The 27,839-nt window shown below is 36.6% G+C and overlaps 1 protein-coding gene across 2 annotated transcripts in view; it reads left to right on the top strand.

Annotated features, from left to right (window-relative positions):
- The window catches only part of LOC115437830 (collagen alpha-1(XI) chain-like), a 144,415-nt gene extending 132,159 nt beyond the window's left edge, over positions 1-12,256 (top strand). For both annotated transcript variants that reach the window (XM_030161181.1, XM_030161180.1), the window contains 5 exons: positions 401-662; positions 5,295-5,407; positions 5,547-5,615; positions 6,076-6,309; positions 10,660-12,256. In XM_030161181.1, coding sequence (XP_030017041.1) covers positions 401-662; positions 5,295-5,407; positions 5,547-5,615; positions 6,076-6,309; positions 10,660-10,806 — 825 coding nt within the window. In that variant the 3' untranslated portion in view covers positions 10,807-12,256. The remainder of the gene's footprint in view (positions 1-400; positions 663-5,294; positions 5,408-5,546; positions 5,616-6,075; positions 6,310-10,659) is intronic.
- The last annotated feature ends 15,583 nt before the right edge of the window (positions 12,257-27,839 follow it).

Raw genomic sequence — 27,839 nt, 5'->3', positions numbered from 1 at the left:
TGTTCTATCCATTTAGGTCAAAATTAGTCTTGATGTGGGAAAAGTGCTTGTTGATGCAAAATTAAAATGTCTAATATCGTCAAATGTATTAAAACTGAAGTAATGTATTTAATGTATATAGTTTGTATAGTTGTTATTACTGTTATTATTTTGTATTGTTTTTTGCATTTTTTTATGCATGCATACTTCTTCTTGCACTTTATTCTGTTGCTGCCTTGACCGTTGAATTTCCCCATTGTGGGATCAATAATCTAATCTAATCTAATCTAATCTAATGAGCCTATTCCAACGTAGGGAGCAAAACAAGTCTAATAAAGTACAGATACCTGAAGACTCTGTTTCAGGTCAACAGTGGTGTGTCAGATGTGCTGTGTCTAACTTCTTCGGTCCACACCTTTAGGGTCCACCTGGTGATATCGTCCAGCCACTGCCCATCCAGCAGGTGGCCAGAAAGACCAGGCGTCAGGCGGAGATGCAGGGAGATGCTCCACTGCCTGACTACGGCGTGGACGGAGTGGGCCCCGAGGGAATGGAGGACGTCTTCGGATCCCTAAACAACCTCAAACAGGACATTGAGCGCATGAAGTTCCCCATGGGCACCCAGGACAATCCTGCCAGAACCTGCAATGACCTGCACCTCAGCCAGCCAGACTACCCAGATGGTACGACGGATACGTCATTCACCAATTAAACACAATGCATCTATTCTAGGCAAAGTTAGCAGAGTCTCGCCTTTTTCACAAGATGATTTTTTTTTTGTTTGTTTTCAGTTTCGTATAGCATGATTTAGTTATTAAAGAGTTGAATTTTTTTATTCACATTCACATTTTTTGTTCACATTAATTTATTTGTTAGGGGCGAGGAAACTCAACAATGCATCAATTACATTTTAAAAGCCAAGTTGACTTAGAACAGATACAGTTGAACAACAGTCCACATACCCTGTAGTCCATAAACACAGCTAAAAAAAAAATAGTGGTGGCTAGTGAAATTATTTTTTGGTGGCGCAGTATGCAAGTCAGTTTTCAGATGCACTATAACCACATATCACCACTAGAATACGCCAAAGCACATGCGCGACTATTTTAAAATATTAAATTAAAATAAAAATTCAGAGTATGTGTTTTCAGTCTTTTAATTTTATATATGTAAATTTCACCCGTCTATGCTTCAAACATGTACATTTTTCCATAACTCTATTGTTAAAGTCCAGCGTGTCCTTGACAAGTCTCTTTTCTACTGATAATGTGTACAGGTAGGTCACATGGCATAAAACAAATAGAAGTTAGTCTAGGGCAGTGTTTTTCAATCTTGGGGTCAGGAGCCCACATGGGGTCGCCTGGAATTCAAATGGGGTCGCCTGAAATTTCTAGTAATTAATAAAAATTAAAGAAAAAAAAAAACTTACTAATAAAAAATGCATGGTTATTGTTTGTTCAGTATTAATTGTCAGCCTTGTAAATCCAAGCTGGACTGACTGTACATATCCAGACCAAGGAAAATAAAATTATCACTTCGTGCAATAATCTACACCTGGCTTTTCTGCCTCCAGCCATAATAATATACATTACATAGAATAAATGTCATCTAAAATTAATGTTATTTGCAACATAGTATAGCAAACGAACAAATTAATTTTAACAAAAAAAAAAAAAGTCCAAGTTTTGAGTATCTGGGGTCGTCAGAAATTTGTGATGTTAAAATGGGGTCACGAGCCAAAAAAGGTTGGAAACCACTGGTCTATGGGCTAAATAACGATGTAATTACCGCACCTGCCAGGATTCAAATCCCGACCTCGTGCAGCGTCGTCATTAGAGATACCCACTGAGCTATCTGCTGAGTGGGCAGACATCATTTTTGTGTGTGTTCATTTTTGTGTGTGTTCACCCTTGGTTTAGAAAATCTTGTGACATTGTGACATTTCTGAAGAAGGTCTTGATTCTTTTTGGGATGTGATGTTTACTCAGTGTTGTATTGTAATGTAGTATTCAATTCAACTTTGTTTATAGAGCACATTTCAAGCACAAGTTAGACTCAATGTGTTTCACAACAGGTATATAACATGAAAACATTAAAAAATAATAATAATAATTAGTTGGGTATGAAAACAAGCAACAGTCAAATGAACAGAAGAAGAAGGGAATGAATTAATGTCCTGGGCATCCCCCGTCCTTAGACCCTACTTCTCGGCAAGGAAAAACTCCAAAAACCAAGTGGGAAAAAGAAACCTACAGTGAAGGAGAGATCCGCTCCCATGGACGGACAGGCTATAGATGCACCAGGACTGATGGGCATTCAGTTGCGGATGTAGTTCCAGTCTGTAAAGATGCAGTAGGGTGGGGGCACATGAGGGGGATAAGACGTCACTACTACTACTACTCAAGTATGTTTTCGGAGAGTATGTACTTTACTGAGTATTTTTTATTCTGTTTACTTTCACTTTTACATCACTACATTTCCTAACTCAATTGCATACTTCTACTCTGATACGTTTTTAATGCACAGTATCGTTACTCGTTACAAAAAATAAATTAAGGGAAATTTGGTGTTTTCACTGCTGAGATTACCGGTGATGGCAACACAGTCAGGAAGCTGATCTGTCATTGGGCCTAATCATGTAATGTGCAAGTGCAAACGACGGTCCACACTTAACCTGTTGATGATCTGTAGATATGAACAGCAGCGTAATATTCATTTGGTTGTTATTAACGTTTATGTGTACTTTTACTTTCATTACTTGAGTATAATTAACTGTAAATTACTTGGCGTACTTAGTACAGTAAATAACTAGATACTTAAAGACTTTAACTTGAGTAACATTTCAGTTGGTGACTTGAACCTCTACCAAAGTCATTTTTCAATAGGGTATCTGCACTTCTACTTAAGTGTGACTTTCCAGTACTTTATACAACACTGCGTTTACTCCTGTGGGTGGTGCTTGGGCTCTCCTATCTCTTGTACTGGAGGGGGTGTACTGCACACAAGCCATTTATAACAAGTGTCTGTTATGGTAAAAGGAGAGCCTCGGGTGCAGATTTTTGCCCCGAACAGTAAACATGTTACTTGACTGCTCATTAAACGACTGAGAACACTTTTAATACAACTCTTAAATGCAGATTATGCTATACTATTGTCCAGTGGTTCCCAACCTTTTTTGGCTCATGACCCCATTTTAACGTCACAAATTTTCGTGCGACCCCAGACATTCAAAACTGAGACTTTTTTTTTTTTGCTAAAATTAATTTCTTTTTGATCATGTAATAGTTTGCTATACTATGTTGTAAATACACTTTAATTTTAGAGGACATTTAATCTATATAATGTATATTATTGTGGACGGAGGCAGTAAAGCCAGATGCAGATTACTGCACAAAGGGAGAGTTGGATTTTCCTTGGTCTGGATATGTACAGTCAGTCCAGCTTGGATTTACAAGGCTGACAATTAATACTGAAAAAACAATAACTCAAACTATGAATTATGAAAGAGCTGCAGTATCTGAAACTGACCACAATGAACATTTGACAGAGAAACAGTACCACAGTGCTGCAGTTTCAGACTCACAGTATTTTATGTATTGGGATTGTTTCTCTTTACCCACCATAAAATTTTTATTAGTAAGTTGTTTTTTTTCTTTAAATTTTTATCAATTACTAGAAATTTCAGGCGACCCCATTTGAATTCCAGGCGATGCCATGTAGGGTTCCGACCCCAAGGTTGAAAAACACCGCTATAGTCAGTGGCTGTATCATGTAGAGCTCGTTTGATTAAAATAGTCATGTTTTTGAGTAATTATTTTATATGATTCCTATCGTCGTCTTCTTCGTGCTAGTCTAGTGCTACCAGACTAGCACTAGTGCCCTAGTGCTACAAACCCTATTTACACTACAGGGTGAGGTCAAGGGCATCACGGATGGACAGCCCACTACTTTTTTTTCATAACTTTTGAACCAGACAAGTTTAAGACAAATAGTACACATAATTGGAAAAGTCTAAATGCCATCTTAAACATACTCAAAGGGCAACATTTAGTTTTTTTTAAATGAAAAATGAACAAAAAATTAACGTCTTGTTTTTGCAAGCATTACAAAGTTCTCAGAAGTGAAGTTCCTATGACATTTTCATCCTAAAATGTCAGTGTATACCTTAAACCCTCTGTTTTACAACCTAATAATTGGTTAGAGGAAAAACATATTTTATCATACCTAAATAGCAAGAGTTTTGACAAATGGTAGTATCACAGATGGACAACAAAAGTCAATATCAAATTGAATATTTTTTATTTCAATTATCTATATCATGTCTTTTTTTTTTTACAATATACACACAACATACAACATACAGATAATATTATTGTTGTATTATTGTTATTAAAATGATTGGATGGTGTTTTTCAGTCCTGTCCATTCCACAGGTGACTATTTTTTTTATTTTTGTGTTAGAGCATTTAGTTAATTGGTTGTAATTGGGGTGTGAAGAGGATTTTAAGCAATATGTTAAAAAATACTCCAGGAAAACATCTCCCACCCCACCTTTAATTTTAAACACTGTGTTTAGAATATGACATAAATAATATAATAGTCAAATATCAGTGTGTTTGGAATAAATTTAGTTTATTTATGAGAGTTTATAAAATGAACCCAGAATGATGGCAGAAAACTTTGTCCCTTTCCAAACATTCACACATTCAAAAATTTTTTTCACTTATTTTTTCTCATTTCAAAATACATTTTCCTGGAAATATAAGTAATTACCTACCCAAAAATATAAGTTTGGTGTAGATTATTGTAATTTCATTTTTTTGACTAGATGTTAACCTTCCCTTGACTTCGCCCTACAGTCCCTGAAATAAAGGCCCATTCTTTTATCACATGCCACATTGTGAAGTTAACTTTCCAGGAGAAACTCTACGACCTTTGACCTTTCTCTGTCTCAGCAACACAATTGTGAGATGAGTCAAAAGAAAAAAGAAGCATTGCCCTTCACTCTCACTAATCTTAGGTACCTGTAGATACATAACATTAGAACATACATAACATCCACTCTATCAAACATAAGCATATAAGAGAAGCTCTCTAAATAGTAATGTAATAAATCATTTCTAAGGAAAGTGAAGACATGTAAATACAGTTTATTGTGGGCTTTGATTTTATGTTACATCAAGTAGTTTAAGTGTGTTGTAGAGTTTTCGATTCAAGTTCAAACCTATCACTGTGATCCTCAGTCCATCAGTGAATAGTGAACGTACTTGTCTGAGTCTCAAGGCTGTTTTTTTTTTTTTTCCTCTCTCTCTCAGGTGAATACTGGATTGATCCAAACCAGGGCTGCATAGGAGACTCTATCAAAGTATTCTGTAACTTCACAGCAGGAGGAGAGACGTGTATCTACCCTGATAAGAAATCCACAGGAGTAAGGAACAAGAACTACTGTGATCTTGAATATATAATATGAGGCATTAATCAGTTGTTCAAAGGGTTTTCTGTTCAACATTCATTTACATATTTGTGTCTTTTTTTTTTCTTTCTTTTTTTTTTTTTTTTTGTTGTAGGTTAGAATATCTAACTGGCCCAAGGAGTCCCCAGGTTCATGGTTCAGTGAATTTAAACGCGGTAAAATTGTAAGTAAATCTGCATATCTTCCTACTTTTTTTTTCTTTTTCTTACTCATTTTCTATGCATATGTATTCTATCCAGTCTATGTAATGCCTGTTTTATTTATTGCTGCTGTCCGCTGAGTCAGCTGCATCGAAATTTCATTTTTGATGTAAAATCTGCACTGACAAGTAAAGTCTATGTCTACTCTCTCTTTATTTTCTAGGAGACAGTTCTACTTTACTGTAACTCTTCTACTGCTTACCTACTTCCCTTCTCTTTTACTCTTTGCACTTTTTCTTAATTCTCCTTGATCTCTGTAACCTTAATCTGTTATTTATTTCCCTCATTCTTGTACCCGCCTTGCTGATTCTTTTTCATTCCTTTGTGTTGAATATCCAAACAAGTCCAAGGTCTCATGGTTCGGTAAACGCGATGAAACTGCCTCCCCTCCCCTCTCTTCACTTTGTCTTTCTCTGTCCCCAGCTGAACTACGTTGACTTGCAAGAAAACACCATCAATTCAGTGCAGATGACCTTCCTGAAGCTGCTGAGCTCCTCGGCGCGGCAGAACTTCACCTACATATGCCATCAGTCTGTGGCCTGGTACGATGCCAAGGCTGACAACTATGACAAGGCGCTGCGCTTCCTGGGCTCTAATGATGAGGAGATGTCCTACGACAATAATCCCTTCATCAAGCCGCTGATGGATGGCTGCTCGGTAAATGTTCACATTATGAGTTTCACAATAACTTTTTCTTAAATCCACTGAAATCCCCCCAAATATTTATTATGCTGTAGAGAAATGTCATGCAACAAAGAACAGTATATGCAGCACAGAAGAGGAATAATATAAGTAGACAGCATCAGCCAAATAGGAGCATATCTTCTCCCTTTTTACCGGATATTGATTATTGAATTTTTGATTATTTTTTTACATATTAAAAAATTAACCTTTGCTTATAATGGGCCATAATATGAAGGTTTATAATATGGAAATGATTAGAGATATTAATATAGTTACTACTGAGCACTGATAGGTAGTCATATATAAATTTAATTTGGGTCCATGACCTGTAACCTTGAGTGACCTTGAAGGGTCAACATCAAAGTCACCAATGACTAGTTTTCAACAATCTTCTCCAAAACTACTGGTCGGATTCATTTAAAATTGTATATGTAGCTTCCTTGGGACAATATCGACCAACTTTGTTTACAGTTTTAAGATATTTATATTTTTGAATTTTTAAAGAATTTTAAAAATATAAAAAAATGGCCTTTACTTATGATGGTCCATATTTTGATCACTTATTGTATGAAAACTGTTACAGATATTAATATAGTTACTATTGAGCACTGATAGGAAGTCATATATGGACTTTCATTTGGGTCCATGACCTTTGACCTTGAGTGACCTTGAAGGGTCAACATCAAGGTCACCAGTGCCTAGATTTCAACAATTTTCTTCTCCAAAACTACAGGTCAGATTAATTTTTAGGAAATTATGTAGCTTCCTTGGGACAATGTCTACAAAGTTTGTTCACAGTTCTGATAAATGTTGATTTGTGAATTTTTGACAGATTTTTGAAATATTACAAATTTACCTTCACTTATAATGGGCCATATTTTGATGGATAATAACATGTAAATGGTTACAGATATCAATATAGTTATTAATGAGCACTGATAGGATGGCATATATGGACTTTCATTTATTAGTTGAGTCCTCCTCCTCCAGTGAAGGTACCACTCATTTCTATGCGAAGATTGATCTGCATCAACATCACATGACTAACAGAGACAGAACCTGTCAACCACACAAATTCAAGTTTGATCCTTAATAGAACATGCTAGTGAGACACAGGGCCTGTTCTTCATTTAGAATAAATTAAGACATTATTCACCTGAAAAGCTAAATCAAAAACAAAACTAGTCAATTTTTCATAATAGAAATGAAAGCAAAACTATGTTTGCCCTCCTAAACGTAAATTAAAAAGAAAGATATGAATATAAATTACAAGCAATTGAGCATCTCTGTCATGAAAACAAATTATACATTTTCAACAGATCTGAGACTAGCAGTGGGTCTGTTTACATACACACTAATACGCCGATCATCATCCCATTTTTGGAGTTGTCAGATTATTAAAGTGACCATGACCATGTAAACAGGATAATCTGATCTGTTTTATCAGCTAACAGCAGTAATCTGAGTATGAGAAATCAGATTAACACACCTATATTTTTCCCCAATACTCTGTCTTCCTGCATGTATACAGGTTAATCTGATTTATTTTGATCTTTTACATCTGTGCACGTGTAAACACAATTAAAATCAGAGTGAATGGAAGTTACTTAGTCAAATGTGAACAGAAGACAATAACAGGAAGTTTAAATCTACCATCACTACATACGTACAAACTCTGAAAGAAATCCCAAAATGGACTAGAGCATCTAAACCAGGGTTTATCAATTATCGCATTTCTTAAGTGCATGTAAACACAACAGGTCTGATTATTACAATTATCCGATTACTCCCAGTTATTGGACTTTTACAGCCATGTAAACAGGGTCAGTGACCCTGGGCTTCATTACTTTTCAGTCAACTCATTTTTCTCTTTGCCTCTAAATGTCAGAATATGTGAAAAAGAAAATCACTGGGTAAATTTACTGAAAAGTTTTGGCAAGAAGTAAGCATATGTAATTATCTGACCAAGATGGAGAAATTACTAAGATGGTGGACTGATGGCTCTGACTTTATACCCAACAGACATGATGATAGGTTGAAACTATGGGCAGAAAAAGAACCTGCCTCTTACTGCACATACAGTCGCGGAAAAAACTATTAGCCCTCCTCTTCTTTTCTTCAGTTTCCTGATCATTTTAATGCCTGGTACATTTGTTTGGACAAATATAATGATAACAACAAAATAGCTCATAAGAGTTTCAGAGCTCATATCTAGACATTTTCCATGTTTTCTTGATAATAACCAACATCACTTTAGTTCTTACATCAATATCTATGGCATTGCACTGACAAAAACAGTGCTTTTATACATTCCATGTTTTCTTTTCTGTCTGTTTTAGTCACATGACACACAGGAGTTAGTACTGGATTGCATAAACATTGTTTTTGATGACTTTTGATGGTCTCATATTTTTTTCCGTGACTGTACATACAGAGGACACCTAGAAATAATGAAAACTTAAGAACTAGCAACAGCGTAGAAAATCAGGACTTTTACAGATATCTGCGAATGAGAAACAGGTGATGAAATATTAAGAGGAGGCTTAGAGAACACAAACAACCTAATATTTCCTTATATCCTTATTTATTGTGCATATGTCTCATCTGTAACATAGAGTTAGCTTTTCTATATTTCAGTAGTTTTAGTAGTACTTTAGTGGTATATGCATACGAAAGATTTTATCCTACAGCTTTTTGCACATGCCCACTAGGGTTGTCAAGATGTCATGGTGTTACGATTAATTGCGATTTTAAACGTCATGGTTAGTTAAATGTCAAGGCTGCTGAAAATCGTCTCATAAAGTACAGTAGATTAAGAGCGGAACCAAAGACACACCAATATGCACTTCCAGCATGGAACGAAAGCAACATTACATAAGCTGCATTCAACATTCCACAAGGGAAAATGACAGAGAAGGAATGAGCTTCTCATTCAGAAATTCAGACAATTCAGAAATACGTCACGCATTTCTGAATTGTCTTGACCATAAATATATTTTCGATGCGGGCTCACTTTCATTTCCATAGAGTTTGCATTCGCTACCGTCATGTACGCAGCTTCCATCCAGGCTACCATGTGCAACCTATTCACAACAATCTGGCTGCATAGCTTTTGTACAGTAAGGCCGTTCTTCACCAGCAGCTCAGACTGTCATACAAGCTTCGGAAGGGTGAACTTGTGAATCGATGCAGTAAACACGCTCTGTTTGATCACAAGGCAAATGGCATAAAATAGTTTGATGCTTCACAGCAGCAGGAGGAGGAATTAATAACGCATGTTAAGTTTCACTTTCACTTTTGTAGGGGTATGTGGCGGTGCGGCACTGACGCATCTGCACGTATATATCCCGCAAAATAATCGTAGTAATCATGAAACCGTGATTATTTCTCTGAAGATATTTGTAGTACCAAAATCTCCAACCGTTTCTTTCCTAATACAACTACAGTGGTACCTTGACTTTTACCAGTGCACCAACTTACAAGTTCTTCAAGTTACAAGCTGTCGCTCAGTTAATTTTTTGCTTTGAGTTGCGAGTCAAAATCCGAGTCATGAGTGAGCTTCAGATACACCACCGCTAGTTGTCAGAGCCAGTAAAAAGAAAACTGTTGGAGAATATCCAGTAGGTGTTCTGGTGGTGGATCCTCTGGAGGAGTACTGACGGGTTCCCCCTGTCAACCCCACTGGTATATAACCTACGGCAGCTCCAGAGACACATGTGGCTCTTTCATTCCTCTGCTGAGGCTCCCTGTGGCTTTGGAAAATGAATGAGTATTTAATTTAAATTAACTTTATTTTAGCTCTTTAGTTTTTTAAATGTAATTCTAAATTTGAAGATTATAGTGATATTAGGTTTTACAGGTTTTACCTCCTACTGCACAACAAAGTCCAGTTGCTGTCCAGAGGGGGGGTGCTGAAACGCTTTGCCAAGTGTCTGGATGACATGAAAAGAGGTCGTCCAGAACACGTCAAATACATCTATGAATGTCAATATGCGTTGGAGATAAGTTCGATATAAGTTACACATAGATTCATAGCACGTTACTCATAGGTTACATATACGTTTTGGATATGCTACACCTTATCTCCACATATTTTGACTTAGGATGGAATGGATTAATGGCATTTCAATTAATTTCAACTGGGAAAATTTATTTGATATACGAGCAGTCTGAGTTATGAGCTCGGTCACAGAACAAATTAAACTCGTAAACCGAGGTTCCACTGTATGTTAATATGTGTACCGTAACATGAAGTGTTTCCTGAAACCTAGAACCACACTCGTCCTAAATGTGTGTCCTTCTTTGTGTCCTCTGTGCGTCCAGCTGAAGCAGGGCTATTCGAAGACGGTGATGGAGGTCAACACTCCCCGCATCGACCAGTTGCCCATCATCGACGTCATGCTGAATGACTTTGGGGACGCCAACCAGAGGTTCGGCTTCGAGGTTGGCTCCGTCTGTTTCCTCGGCTAGAAAAACGCCCCTTACTCCCCGCTGAAGGACAGGGTCAGAGGGCACTTATCAACACCCACACGCTGAGATCCGACAAGCAACGAAAGAGAGAGAGAAAAAAAACCTGTGTTTTCTGAGAAGATCCACTCAAGAAGAAGAAGAAGAAGAGGACGTGCCCCCAGGCCCTGTCGTGAAAGCGCTGACCAGGGGAAACTACTCCTTGCCCTTGTAGGGCCTGAATCACATGACTTTAACTTAGTAATGGGAGTGACATCAGGAAAAGGACATTCGATGCGGACAGTGGCGCGCTTTCAGCAACAGAGAGAGGACCCACTCACCCCAAGCCCCGCCCTCCTTCAGCCACCCCTACCCCACCCACCCACCCAGACCACACCCCCACTACTCCCTCTCTGGGTGCTCCAGGTGCTGCTCTGAATCTACAACCACAGAGGTGCTTTTGTGCGGAATCACAAAACACTCAAGGTGCTACAAAAAAGTGCTTTTTGATAAACTGTAATTATTATTATTATTTTGTACAATATTGTTCCTTCCGAATCCACTCTAATAATAAATAATGCATGTGTCCCAGCTCTTAAAAGTTTAAATAAATATTTGGTATATTGATTAAAAAAAATTCTATAAATATATTTGACGTGTTAGGAACAAATCAAATGAAAAGCGTAACATGTTTTTGTGAAATCCATTTGACAAAATTTGTAAGTATAAAATAGTCTTTTTGTAAATACTTTCAATGAGAACACACAAAACTGGAACACAACAACAGTGCCTTTTTACTCCGTTTGCCCTTTAGGAATCAAGCCATAATAAAATGAGATAGTAATATAAATTTTGTAAGAAATGGCTTTATTCATCCAGATGCTACATTTATACCTCAGTTCAGTTCAAAGATGTGGACTTATTTGGCATTCAGACATGTTTAATATTAACTACACAGTTAAATGTATACATTATTTGTGGTGGCAACATATAAAGATTTTTTTTTCCATGTGTGTAGTTAAATTTGTCCAGTTGATTTTTGGAGAAAAGCCTGGTCGAGTTTTTTTTTTCTTTGTAACAATGAACAAATGTTTTCATGTGCCTTGAATTGTTCATTCAAAAAAATATTAAAACTGGATTCTGAAAAATGGGTGTATTGTTGGCTGTTTGAGTGCAGAGGAATTAGTCATAAAGTGCTCCTTTTGTGTTTGCGATACCTTCGTCTTTACCATCATCATTTAGAAGACGAGGTTCATGTGATTGAACACATTCTGCTGAGTCCGGGCGGTGCAGTCGCTTCCGCCTTTTCTTTCTCTGACTCAGATTTGACTTTGATCAAGGTCTGTTTGCATCTCCCCCTCCTTTGGCCTTACAGCTATACTAGACTTCAGAGACGCTTTCCAGCCTGTGTAACAACAGTATGTTTACAACCTATGTAAAACTGAAATAAATCTGTGGTGCTTTGACAAATGCACATTGCAATCTTTTGCATTCACTTATAGAATACCCTATATATATATATATATATATATATATATATATATATATATATATATATATCGGCTAAAATTTGCTTAGAGGTCTTATTTCTGTCTTTGTGCATAAGAAATCAATATAAGTGAATCCCCAAAGGAACTTTGTGTTGGTAAATGCAAGTTATGCAAATTTACAGGATTTCAGTTCTGTTGCAACATGTTGATGGTCATATGAACTATGTTTTCAGCTCAAAAATGTCCAATTTCATCACAATTAATGCTATATTTTCATGTCACAAACGGCCAAGTTATATTTGAATTGAATTTACCTGAAAAACAAATATTCTATTCTTTTAGATTCCCCAGTTTTTCTTACAAGATTCTATCCTACATATCACATGTTTTATTTTGACAGGTTGTAATATGGAGTATGGTGCTGATCCATCCTGCTTATGTTACACCAATACATACATTAAGAATGTCACACATCACTTTTTAAATCAACAGTTTTCTAATAATAAGTATTTTTATCAAGAAATAACAATTCTATATTGTTATTTACTCTTTAGTATGATGATAAACTATACAATAAATAATTCTGATCCTAGTTTTTGCACAGGGATCATTTGTGGAAACGGTGACATGGCTGCCGAGCATCAGTATGATGGGATCTGTAACAACCATGTCACATCCGTCCACTGACACATTTTGTGTTTTTGTGTCAGCTGTTATTGTTTTAGATCCACAATACTAACATTTATGAATAAGAGGAGAATTAGCAATAGTAAGTCTATAAGTTTATTACTAATAAAGTACTGGTACTGACCAGAGCATCATGGGTAATGTCACGTCCGTCCACCAGCAAAAGTTTTCACATACACGTGTTATTCAAAATCCAATATTTTTGAAAATAGAGCTTCCACTGTCAAATAATATCAGTAGTCTGTGCACAAATGGATTAGCAGTTCTATGCATTTCTTACAACTTTTTTTTTTTTTTGACAAAACTGGCCACTCATTTGACCCCCTAAGTAAATTTCAGCCGATACATATAACCCATAAAGACCCAAACAGCCACTGGTGACCAAAGCATCTACTGATCTAAAATGTATAATACCTGTAGTTCAGCTCATCCTATTAATACATGTAAATAATTAGTGTAAAATACAGTTTGTCATCTTTTCATGGTCATCAGATATGACCCATTTGGACGTTCAGAGGCTCTGTAGTTACCGTGGAAACACCGTTACCTTCTACAACACTGATTCACCAGTAAAACCCATAGAGTTTGGTCAATGACAGTGGATGGAGACACTTGTTTTTATGTTCAGGTATTGATATATTCTGCTGAAAAGTCCCTTTTTCTTCAGTTTTCTCTGTTTCTGATATAATAATCCTCAACTTTAATCTGACCTTTTTATGAATATCAACATGATAAACAGATTAAATATGGGAAATACTTGATTTTCACACCAAAATCACAAAATACAGAGGATAATATATGATAAATGATGATAAATCACTTAAAAGTTACATAAAGAGAAAAATTCATTTGGGAACTGACACAAAAGTAGCACTGGGTCTTTATGGGTTAATGGCCTGATTATAAATATCTGCTGATGTTGTAGCCTTCAGATGGACCCTAGATCTGCCCAACATGCATGCTGGGAAAACACTGTAACTGAAAGTAACTGAAAGTGACCTGATATATTTTGCTAAAAAAGTCACTTTTTCTTCCCTTTTCTCTGTTTTTAATATAATAACCTTTGGATTTACTCTGCACTTTAATGAACATCTATTCATTCATTCATTTTCTGAACCCATTTTATCCTCACTAGGGTCACGAGGGTCGCTTGGAGCCTATCCCAGCTACATCTACAGGGTGTCCCATAAGTCTCCATACATAGGAAAAATAAATGTTTCTTGACATAAACCATTTTTATTTATATATTATGCTCTATATGACTGCCATTTTGTCGGGAACACATTTCAATGCATGTCTGCTGAAGAACTATAAAGAAGAAATATAAAGAAATACATGTTAGAACCATATATGTATGGAATGTATTATGTCTCCTATGTATGGAGACTTATGGGACACCCTGTATATGATTGGTGAATTAAATCTAGGAAAATACATGATTTACACTGAAAAAATGCAAAATACAGACAATAATATTACCATAAATGGTGATAAATCACTTAAGAAAGGTTAAATATAGAGACAAATTCATTTGGGAACTACCACAAAAGTAGCACTGGGTCTTTATGACTTAATAGAACCTATGAATTCATCCAAACTGTGATGCTTGGGGGTTCACACATGTATGTTCCCTATAATGGAGGAGTCTTACGTGGACCACCACCCACACTGTCTTCCTCACAACACTGCTGTCCTCAAGAAAAAAAACACACACACAAAAAAAAAAAACAATCAGACCAGAAACTCTTTCTCTAGTTATATATATGTAAATGGATTTTTTTTTATTTTTTTCATTCATTTCCATTGTGATACATTGTGAGTCATTTTGTGAAGATTTTTAAAACCAGACTGCCGTCAGAACCTTGACTACCTGCTGCCATAATTGGCTGCATCAACAGCCTTCACTTCAATTCAAAGAAAAAAAAACAACAACTTTAAATCACCCCAAAACTTTTCTACAACAGAACAGATCAATTTATAAAAGACAGACTCCCTGCTGCGCTATTCCAGTTTGTTTGTATCTCTTTATCTTCATTTTTTCACCCATAAAAACCCAAAGAGCCAGTGGCAACCACGAGCATCTACTGATCCGAAATATTTAATACCTGTTGATCGATCCATGTAAATAATTGATGTAAAATATAGTTTGTCATCTTTTCACGGTCATCAGATATGACCCATTTGGACGTTCCGAGGCTCTGTAGTTACCGTGGAAACACAGTCATCTTCTACAACATTGGTTCACCAGTAAAACCCATAGAGGTGGATCAATGACAGTGGATGGACACACTTATTTTTTATACTCAGTTAATGATATATTTGCTGAAAATGTCTTCACTTTGTTCTTTCTCTGATATAAAAACCTTCAACTTTAATCTGAGCTTTGAAGAACGTTTACATCAGGGGTGTCAAGCTCATTTTAGTTCAGAAGCCACATACAGCCCAATATGAAATGAAATGGGCCGGACCAGTAAAATAATATAAACTAGAAGCACTCACAGAGCGCAGACCTCCGCCAAGGCTGATCAGTGCCCCCCCCCGTGGGCCCCCCCATGCCAAGGAGGTTATGTTTTTGCCAGGGTTTGTTTGTCTGTCTGTCTGTTTGTCTGTCCGTTAGTGTGCACCATAACTCAAAAAGTTATGTACAGATTTTGATGAAATTTTCAGGGTTTGTTGGAAACGGGCCCCCCCATGGGCCCCCCCACCCCCGATCACCACCAAAATTTAATCATTTCTTCCTTATCCCATTTCCAACAAACCCTGAAAATTTCATCTAAATCTGTCCATAACTTTTTTAGTTATGTTGCACACTAACGGACAGACAAACAAACAAACAAACAAACAAACCCTGGCAAAAACATAACCTACTTGGCGGAGGTAACTAGAAGCACTCACAGAGCGCAGACCTCCGCCAAGGCAGATCAGTGGACCCCCCCTGTCACCCCCCCCTCCGATCACCACCAAAATTTAATCATTTGTTCCTTGTGCCGAGGTTCTAATAGTTTTGGATTTTTCATTACCTCTGCCAAGGAGGTTATGTTTTTGCCAGGGTTTGTTTGTTTGTTTGTCTGTCTGTTAGTGTGCAACATAACTCAAAAAGTTAGGGACAGATTTGGATGAAATTTTCAGGGTTTGTTGGAAATGGGAAAAGGAAGAAATGATTACATTTTGGTGGTGATCGGGGGTGGGGGGGCCCACGGGGGGGGGCCACTGATCAGCCTTGGCGGAGGTCTGCGCTCTCCGAGTGCTTCTAGTTATAGTTTAGTTTTATTTAGTTTTGACTTTTTTTCTCTAATTCACTTAGTTTTAATTAGTTTTTACAGCAGGTTTGCTAGTTTTTATTAGTTTTCGTTATTTTCTAAATGCTTAGTTTTAGTTTTAGTTTTGTCGTATCTTTTCTATTCTTCTCCATCCTTTTCAAATAAATCCCAGACAGGACTCTGCTGCTTTCTCCCAACTTTAGTCTCCATGTTTCCAGGTAGAGTGGGGACCAGAAGATGACTGGAAACCACAAGTGACGAGAAGTGACGGACCGTTAAATATCATACGGTGCCAGAAGCTAAAATTGCTTGAGGGAATTAAATCGATTTCATATCAGTCTGACACTGACAAAGACAAAAACGAAGGGAATTTTATCCATAATTTTTATACGTTTTAGTTAGTTTTGTAAACACACAATACAGTTTCAGTTAGTTATCATTTTTTTCTTTTAATTATAGTTTTTACTTATTTCAGTTAACGAAAATGTTTTGACAATTCTAGTTTTCGTCATTTCGTTAGTTTTCATTAACGATAATAACCTTGCCTTGTGCCAGTATCAACATTTTCTGAAATTTTCATCCAAATTCATCCATAACTTTTTTAGTTATCTTGCACACGGACAGACAGACAGACAAACAGACAGACAGACAAACCAACGCTGGTAAAAAACATAACCTCTTTGATGGAGGTAATAATAGAATAAGAACTTAGAAATAATGTCAACTCCAAAGTTTTCTCTGTGTTTTTGAATGAAAAAAGTACAATTCCATAATGAAAATGTTTACATCTATAAACTGTTCTTGAACATAACATGAGCAAATATGAGCAACCTGAAAATTCTTAAGAAAAATAAGTACAATTTTAACAATATTACGCCTCAGTTTATCATTTATACATGTGCATCACAACTTACAGATCACCGTGGATCTACAAATACACAAAACATTTAATAACAGGCAGAATGCTGGTAAAATTCCACATACTTCTCTTAAGACATTTCAGGTTGTTCATATTTGTTCAGGTTATTCACATTTTTCGTAAAAGTCTAATGCAACGTAAACATGTTTGTGTAATTTTACTTTCTTTTTTTTTTTACACTAAACCAAAGAGGAAGATTTGCAGTTTTCATTATCTATAGGTTATGATGATAGTATTTTACTGGTCTGATCCATTTTAGATTGAATTGACCTAAAATTATTTTAACATCCTTGATTGTTAACCCTTTCATGCATGAATTATGAGAACCTTAATCAAGATTTTTTTTTTCCCAAGTATTTTTATTCCTCTTTAGGCATGAAAAAAAACAATGCGATTGAATTTTTTTTAAAAATTAACCTGTTTTTCACGGAGTTACAAAAATGTCCACTCATTTGGTCACCATGTGTTTAAGTTTTGAAGCAAAGAAACATGTATTTAAAAGTCATCATCAGAAAGTGATATACTGTGTGAAAACTATGAAATAAAAACATTTTTCTTTCAGCTAATCTGATGTTTTCTCACATTTTAACCCTTTCATGCATGAATTATGAGAACCTTAATCAAGATTTTTTTTTTTTGTTCCTGAGTGTTTTTATTCCTCTTTAGGCATGAAAAAAAAAAAAAAGTGAATTGATTTTTTTTTTTTTTTTTAAATCAACCTGTTTTTCATGGAGTTACAAAAATGTCCACTCAGCTACACCATGAATTTTATTCTTGAAGCAAAGAAACATGTATTTAAAACCCAATATCATCAAGTGATATGAAAACAGTGAAATGAAACCATGTTTAATGCAGCTAATCTGATGTTTTCTCACATTTTAACATATTCTAATACTAGTTATTACTCACTTCATGGAGATAATATGCAAAAACTAAATACAGGGTTCCCACAGGTTCCTACAAGACTTTTTAAGACCTTTTTAAGACTACTTAGAACAGAATTTAATGCCCATTTCACTGACTGTTTCATGGCCATACAGGCAAAAATCTGTGTCATCTAGAATTTAGGAAAATGTATTTATTTACTCCAAAGCCTTGATTCCCACCATTCAGTCATTTCTCACTAGGTGCTGCAAAGTTAGTGATAATAGGTTCTTAATTTCAATATAAATTGTCAGTTTGGAATGGGTGAAACTGAGTAGACTAACGTTACTTTCTTTGTGGCTTGGACACTTTCTAAACACAACACAATACAGTGAACAAGTTTATGGCAACATAACTGAAGACCTATTATATCAAATTTAATACTTTTTAAAGACTTTTTTAATGTATTAAACGCTGATTTGTAAATTCAAGACTTTTTAAGACCCAGCGGGAACCCTGTAAATATTAACAATTGATTTCCACACAAGAACCAATCAAGAACAGCAAAGTTACACTAATGGTATGAATTGCAGTTTATGAGATGATGCATAAGTGTCCACTGTGTTGGTTGATATGGAACTAAAACAACAAAACCCATGAATATACAAGAGTAAAGCTGTAGAATAACTGTCCACTGTAGTGACCACTATGCATGAAAGGGTTAACATACTCTGATACTAGTTATTATTCACTTCATGGAGATAATATGCAAAAAAAAATGTTTTTTGTGTAAGAAAACTGTTAATTACAATCTAATAACAATTAGTAATTGATTTACACTCAAACATGTCACTGGGTCAAAACACAGTAATGTCCCGTCAGAGAGCGAACTTTAATTGATTACCATTCCAACATTTATTTCAATATAAAGTAGCTTCTTGTTACGGATAATCCCTTATGGTCCAACTAAAGCAAAAAAGAATTTAAAAGTAAAAATGTGGGTCATTTAGCAACACTAATCTGTCAAATTGTCTCTAAAATGTGCCGTCAGAGAGATTTCAAATATTGTGTTTTGACCCTACTGCAGATCAGGTTTATCAAGAACAGGAAAGCGTCCACTGTGTTGGTTGATATGCAAATAAAACAACAAAACCCATGAATATAGAAGAGAACAGCTGTAGAATAGCTGTCCACTGTAGTGACCAGTATGCATGAAAGGGTTCATTTCTTCAGTGTAATTTTTGCATTTCACAAATTCATCCCAGGAGTCAGATTGAACCCTTTGGTGGGGCGATTTTGGCCCCGGGCCGCATGTTTGACACCTGTGATCTACACGATCAGTGAGTTAAATATAGAAAAATATCTGATTTTCACTGAAAAAATGAGAAAAAAAACAAAACCTACAAAAAAATTTTAGGGGAATAGAGGGGAATACAGTATAGTATATAGCAGGGGTGTCAAACTCATTTTGGTTCAGGGGCCATATTTAGCCCAATTTGATCTCCAGTGGGCCAGACCAGTCAAATAATAGCATAATAACCTATAAATAATGACAACTCCAAATTTTTTAGTGCAAAAAAAACAAAGAAACATTAGATGATGAAACTATTTCTATCCAAAACAAAAAAGATGTGAGTAACTGGAAAAAACTGAAATTTCTGAAGAAAAACAAGTACAGTTTTATTATTAGTACAATATTACGCCTCACCTTATGATTTCTACGTGTGCATTACAGATCAGATCTACCAAGACACAAAACAGGCAGAATATTGTTAAAATTGCACTTATTTTTCTTTAGACATTCCAGGTTGTTCATATTTGTTCAGGTTATTGGCATTTTATTATTTAAGGATATCAGAATTTAATGTTCTTTGTAATAAATCAAAGAGAAAAAAATTGGTGTTGCCATTAATTATAGGCATAATATCATATTATTTTTCTCACATTAAACCAAGAAGGAAATTTGGAGTCATTATTTCTAGGTTATTACGCTATTATTTTTGAGTTTGATGCCCTTGACTGTTTATATCTTTAGGGTAATTTTTGTATTTTGCACTTTGTAAATTCATCTCGCGGGCCAGATTGGAACCTTTGGCGGGCCGGTTTTGGCCCCCGGGCCGCATGTTTGACACCTGTGGTATATAGTATATAATATAGTATAGTATAGTAACAAATGGTGATAAATCACTTAAGGAAGGTTAAATTGGAACTGACATGAAAGTAGCCCTGGGTCTAAGAAATAAAATTCTTCCATATGAAGTTTTACATGGGATGACATTTGAAACATAAACCACAAATCCACAAACCGCGAACACAACAGCAGTTTCCAAGGCTATTTGCTTGTGCTGCTGAAGGTTTTACAGCAAATGCAAATTGTCTGTGATTATCTTTCCTTCCCGGGGAGTTTGTCGTTTTAGCATTGGCAAGTATGAGGGAGATAATGAAGCATGTACGCAGATACATGTTAAACAGCAGACAACACAGATATCCACCAATCTGAAAGTAATCGTTAAAAATATATGGATATGTCGACTTTGTTTTGTTTTTTGTAACATGTTTTTTTTTTTTTTACTCCAAAACAAGCATAGCCCATCATTTTATGTAAATGAAGCTGAGTGACAGAATGAATTCCAAAACAAAGTGCAAAACTGGTGGAAATGAGTTAGAATGAGGCTTGTTAAAAAAAGATTTACATATAACAGAAAAGCATCCAGGCTAAACATAGACACCAGTCAGCCTCGATAACAGTCCCCTCTTTCTGCTGTTTTGTATTTATAATATGTAACGTTAGCCCCATAGCATAAATGCTTAAGTCATCCGCTATATGGACAAAAGTATTGGGACACGTTGAATTCAGGTCTTTCTTTTCTAACAGGAGTCTGGGATACAAAACAATAATGACAAATGTCAGAACATAGTTTTATATTGTGATAAATATCATGTTGATTTTTAATATTGATGTTTATATACCAAATCAGCCATTATGTGTCTGAATATTTTTGTCCACATAGTTTATAAACATCAACATTTTCTTTTTAAGTTTAAGTTTCTAAGTGAAGAAAGTAGATGGTTAGTAGTTATGGTAGAAAATTATTACTTACAGTCAGAGCATGAAAAATATTTTAGAAATTTAGAGGTAGAACATTTTAAATCATAGTCATGAATAAAAAAATGTGAAAATGAAAAAATCAATGTTGAAAGAAATAAGGTAAAAACCATCTCTGAAGCTTTTTGGAAGCAAAGATAAGAATTTAAACCAAACTAACCAATGGAATGATATTTATGACAATATAAAACTATATTATGACATTAGTCATCATTGTTTTGTATTCCAAACCCCTGTTAGAAAAGAAACACCTGAATACAACATGTCCCAGTACTTTTGTCCATATAGTGTATGAGTTAAGCAATTATGCTATGAGGCTAACAATATGCTTCTGTTCTTATATCAGTCAATCAATCAATCAGATTTTATTTATATAGTGCTAATTCATAACAAACGTTATCTCATGACACTTTACATATAGAGGCGGTCGAAACCAGACGTGTTCTCTATGTGAAGTTTGCGTTGAAGTGTTATGGTGGGAGCTGATCAAATTTTGATGTTGGCTAATTCTATTTCTAAGCTAATGGTAGCTAATGGAGGAGAAGCAAGAGTGGAAAAACTTCAGTAGTGGGGATGGGAATCGATAAGAATTTAACGATTCCGATTCCATTATTGATTTTGCTTATCGATCTGATTCCTTATCAATTGTCTTATCGATTTTTATTGGGTGAGGGAATAAAAGAGTACAAACAGGTGTGTTTGCATTAATTGTCTTTTATATTTCCATCTCTGCACAGAAAATATAACATATACAGTATGAATATAACATATACAGTATGAATATAACATATACAGTATGTAGAAATAATAACAGATGATACCGGGCCCGGTTCATGGACGGGGGGGCCTCGCCTCGTCTCCCTATGTTGTGCACCTCATTTCCTTTCCCCTACCTTTGGAAACTTGTGTTTGAGGGGGTACGGCGTTTGTTGCCTGCACCGGAACCGGGCCCGGCATTCACTCTGCCACTACATTCACAAGTGCCACTAAGTAGCTTATCAAATACGTGATATTTCTGTAAATGAGTCACATGCTGTGGACAAATGTTTGAGGATATTGGAAGGATTCCACCCTATTGAAGAAATGGAAGCTTTGACAGTGTTCCAGTGGAGCTGGTGTCGTCTTTTTAGACCGTTTCTGCCTCAACACCATGTTGGCTACGTTCTGACCAAAACAATGAAGCGTACGCGTGATGTCATCGCGCATGCGCAACGAAGGCGGAATCAATAAGCAGAATCATTAAGCAGGCAGGCAAACGATTCCAAGGAATCAAGCTACTGGGATCCGGTTCTCAAAAAAAAAAAAAAAAAAAAAAAAAACGGTTCCCGATTCCCATCCCTACTCAGTAGATTTAAAAAAAAAAAACAAACAAACAAACCCTAATTAGCCTATTAATACACACATCAGTAGCATACGCTGTTATCTTGAACATAGACAACTGAGACAGACAGTCATTAAAAATGGAGTTTGGCTAACTTCAACGAATAATTCCACGGGGATCTACGATGACCCGGACAGCTGAGAACCCACACAGTGGTTCAGGTTCCTTTGTAGCTGCAGGGCTCTTTGGTTTCCCTTCATGTCACAACAATGGCAGTAATGACACGTCTGACAACATCTGATTATATGAACAGCTTTGTTCTTGTGTTCTGGCCCATCTGTGTGTATCTGCCATGACAACTTCATAAACATGTCATGGCCGACTGTAAAGGCCCAAATTACAGAGTCAGACATAATAACAACATACTATTAAATGTTTTTGTGCCTTCAGTTTGTTGTCAAGGTGCCAGGACATTGGATCTGGACATGTGACTATATTTGTACCATCAGACATTTGGACACAGTTAGACACCTACGGAAAAATCACACACAACATTCACAGTATATTATGTACGTGGAGCTGTACATGAACACTACAGTGGTGAAGATTCAAGGCCTTTATTTGTCCCCAGGGGGCAATTGTTTCTGCCACAATAGCAATTAAAACAACAACAATTTAACAGCAACAATCAGCAATGACAAAACAAAGTGAGACACAAGGCGACAGTCACATAAAAAATTGGTGTTGGAATAAACACACAGACTTATATAAAATGGAAACTAATGGTAATGCTACCTGTGCGGTACAGAGGTGAGCACAGAGGTGGCTGAGGGTACGAAGGAGAATCTGTATCTGTTGGTTTTGGCTTATTGAATACGCCATTAACAGTAAATCACAAAAACCACAATTAATTTCGGTTAATGGATTACTGTGTCAGAAATCTTTATAATTTATACAGCGGGTAACTATTTTCGCTTTGCTCTGACTTAAACTTCGTGCTCTTGCAAAATACATGACTGCTGGTGTTTCTCCACCGTACTCCAATACTTCCGTAAAAACAGCTGTCCGGTTAAATCCAGGCCGCCCCAGAGGGGGGTCACTTTATTTAAATTATTAACTCACCAGTTATGTTTCAGATGGAGGGACCAATGAGGAATTCAGCTAAAAGAAGGGTTGAGGTTTAAAAAGTTAAAACAAAACTTGATTTATTGCTTCAGGCAAAAATAGAAAAGTTTACAAAAAAGAAAGAAGTCAGTTATCAACTAGTCTCGCATCAAACACACTATTCGTCTCTGACTTATGAAAATCTTCTTCATCACATTTTATAGTCTTCAGTCACTTGGAAGACTTCCATATTTGGTACATAATCTCAATGATTGGTTGAACAATTGTTGCTGGGTAAAAAACATCACAGACACTCCACACAAGCTAATTCTAAGAAAAAACTAATTTGAAAGTTCACCTGAGTTAATCACGCCTTGGTTTGACATTTGCACCAACAATTTAGCTTACATTGCATAGTTTAACCACAAAGAGTTTCCGTAAGTACGTCTAGTTCGAACACTTGCGCAATTCTTGACCACAGAAAGTCCCTAAGTTCATAATCAAGATTAACTCAGCTCGCTTTTACCACAAAGCTGCAAGATAAGATATTTTCCTTAGAATCTGACCTTTTCTCCAAGTTCAGCACACATGAACCTGAAACAACCCTGACCTTCCACTGTTCAGTACACATAAAATAAAAATCTGAATATAACAACTTAGATTTGCAAAACAACTTATAATATTTCATTTCTTCTTTTCCATTTTGGTTCATGATGTATGATGGTTATCTGACATTTTAAAGCAAGCACGCATTCAACTTCCATTTAACATAAGATACGTCTCACAGGCTGATGGTTGTCTGAGGCAGGAACCAAAGGGCAGGAACTTAAGTGAGTGCTGTCGGACATGATTGAGTTTCTTTGACACATGGTTATTGTACACTTCTTAAAGGGGAACTAGGCAAGATTTTTACATTAATTAAACAGCTTCAAAGTAATTGTGATGGTTAAATGGCTTGTTACGGGACATCTGTAGGGCTAAATATGTCACTTACAACTTCTCTGCCACTCTTAAATCTTGTCTCTCATGAGAAATGTCACACTTTACAACACTACGACACAAACACGTCCCAGCCAGGTACCGCCAGCTACCTATAAACACAAGCCAGCCATGCCTTTACCATAGCAGAACCGAAAAAAAGAAAGAAGTGGCTGTTGTCAGAGGATGGAGGAAGAAGAAAAGAGGATGGAGGAAGAAGAAAAGAGTGAGTGACCAAACCAGGAACAAGACAACCGTGTGCTTTGGTCCAGCTTTTGCAGAATGGCAAGAGCTTAAAAAAAAAGAAGCATATGAAACAGATGCAGACTTGGCGTTGTTGCTGCTGCACTTGTAAGTGTCGCTGAGATAAATTCTCTATACTCTATGTATTTCAGTGGATTTGTGAGTTCTTGATGATTGTTATTGGTTATAATGGTGTGTGCTCATTTATGAACGATGCCCAGATGCTTGCTGGCTAGCAGAGATGTTAGCATACTCAATCATGGTTGTTTGTGTCATGTAAGTGTTTGTTTAGTTTTGTTTTCATCGTTCGTCTAAAATCAATGCACATGTCCTTGGTCTTAGTGGCATTTAACTGTAAAAAGGCTTCAGTGCACCACTTAAAAAAAGTAAAACCCAAACTGATAAAAGTTAAACTTCTCAAAAGTATTTAATGAAAAGATGGTGTGTTTTGAACCTGCGATAAAACAGAATATCACAGTATGAAAACACAGAAGACAAATTTAATTAATGATGAACCAGAATGACCAGCCGGTGGTGAGTCTAACGAGGGAAATATTCCCTTTAACACTAAATTAGCAGTGTCCCCCTGGGGTCTTAAAAGGTCTTACAAGTCTTGAATTTACAAATCTGCATTTAGGGTTAACATTCATTTTGACTGGTGGTCAAAGGCTGAAGGTCAAAGACACTATAGCCTCATGTTCATCCATTCTTGCAGGGCTGTAGAATTGCACAGGGACACTAGGGGCACGTCCCTACCAATATCCAGCCACTACTGTGTAGTCCCTACCAATCCAACCGCTGTCCGTAGTGTTCAGTCAATGATTATGGCACACAAAGGGTTAACAGTCAGTCTCTGCTAGAAGTCCCGCCTCTAACATAAATATCGCTCTCCGATTGGCTCTTTGGTTTTGCTAACGTACATGTGATTGGCCATCCCTGCTGTCACTCCATCTACTTGTAAAAGGAACCTGCTAGTTGGACCAGTAATGTAAGTTTTCAACATGTTTGGTATTTGTTCTGCCTGGGTCACGTCAGCTAAACAGAATTTAATATCAGTGGTGTCATTTACATGTACATTTGTACATGTGTTTGTGTGTGTGCGCCCGTGCATGTGTGCTCGGTAATTAGGATGTAAAGGATGTCAAAGAAAAGAAAACTGGTCATAAGACCCTTGTTTAGGAGCCAAAGTGTAAGTTAGTTCAAGGGTCTAGAACTGCAGAGGCTCAACACAGATATTGAATAAAAGACACTATTTAATGCCAAACAGACACTTTTTTAAAGTTACTTTACTTATTATTTTAATGCATTTCTATGGAAGAAAAACTGTTTAAAAAACACACAAAGAAAATTTGTGGGGAAAATACAATAAAACCTCAGATTCTAAATGTGATTCTAGATGTGATTTTATCCATTTTTGGGGAATAAATTACATGTAATAATTGAAAGTAAAAGCCTTTTTTGCGTAGACAATAACTGTACCATCAAACTCTATGATCACTGTATCCCTAATCTGTTCATATGTCATGCATCGACATTTTGTTAGGTGACTCTGTAAAGCCCTTTGAGATAACCTTGTTGTGATATTGGGCTATACAAATAAAGTTGAATTGAATTGAATTGAAAATTGAATTGACAGAGAGTAGAGAGGCAGGAGGAGATAGAAGAGGAGAAGGAGGAGGAGGTAGAGGAGGAGAAGAAGAAGCAGGAGGTAGAGGAGGAGAGGCTGGAAATTCACAGGTGAGGTTAAATAATAATAATGTGTTAGTCATAAGAATATCTTTGCAGAATGCATTAAATTCTTGTATTGTCCTTAGATATTCAGGTATGCATTATAAACTTGTCAATTACTGATTTTTTTCTGACTCTGTTTGCTTGTTTGATCAGCTTGACATGATGTGAAATTATGATTGCAAATGCAAAAAAATATCAGCTTTCCAGAGTGCTGCCTTGTAGCACTTTTGTGTCCCCACCAATGTCAAAATCAAACCTACTCCCTTGCATTCTTGTACATGCAAAATCTAAGGAAAACCTTGAAAGGATTTCTTCAGATGTGGCATAAATGTTCACTTTCAAAGATTCAAGGAGACTTTATTGTCATTCTAATCAAGTACATGGTACATGAGAAGAACGCAATTAGTTACTCAGGTCCCAGCAAAAAAAAAAAAAAAAAGGTAAGAATAAGAAACTGTAAGCATAAAAAAAGGCTTTAGACAAAAATTCATTGAAACACTTGAGATAATAAATGAAGTTATGCAAAAACAGGCAAAAGAGCATGTCTGTTGACAGCAGTAGATCAGGTAGTAGTGTATAAGGAGATCATTTGGACATTTCAAGAGATGTATCTGCAGGCTCTGACCCTGATATTTCAGTATCTTCTGCCTGAGGAGAGGAGCACAAACAGTTCATGTACAGGATGAGCGAGGTCTTCTAGGATGCAGGAAGCCTTTTTCTACACCTGGTGGGCAGAATGTTGTCCATGATGCTCTGTACAGACCTCACTTCCCGACTGAACCCTAACCCCATCAAAGGTGGAAAGGACCACGGACCCTAAACCTAAAGGGCCTCGACTCCCTCACCAAGTAGAGGTGGTGATGATGCCTTGATTATTAAGGTGGTTGAATTCTCCTGGTGGTCATGTCATCAGTAATGTGTACCCCTGGATATTTGAAGCTCGAAACCACCTCGACAGTGCTTTCTCCAATGAAGAGGTGAGGAGGGGTGAGGCTACCTCTAGTAGAATCCACAATCCTCTCCTGTCTTTTATTTACATTGATGCAGAGGTTGTTTGCAAGAAGGTCCTGGGTTCAATTCCAACACCAGGGACCTTTCTGTGTGGAGTTTGCATGTTCTCCCTGTGTTTGTGTAGGTTCTCTACCGGTACTCCGGCTTTCTCCCACAATCCAAAGACATGCACTAACAAGTTAAATGGTTTAGAGCAGTGGTTCTTAACCTTGTTGGAGGTACTGAACCCCACCAGTTTCATATGCGCATTCACCGAACCCTTCTTTAGTGATGGCCAAGCGGGGCGTGTCATCATGAATCATATGTAGGCCGTCAGGTCAACCCGGTTTTCATTTCATCTCGC

This window comes from Sphaeramia orbicularis, chromosome 17 (genome assembly GCF_902148855.1).
Source record: "Sphaeramia orbicularis chromosome 17, fSphaOr1.1, whole genome shotgun sequence".
NCBI classification, from domain to species: Eukaryota; Metazoa; Chordata; class Actinopteri; order Kurtiformes; family Apogonidae; genus Sphaeramia; species Sphaeramia orbicularis.
Note: the sequence above shows the minus strand (reverse complement) of the source record. Positions and strands in the feature narration are given on the sequence as shown.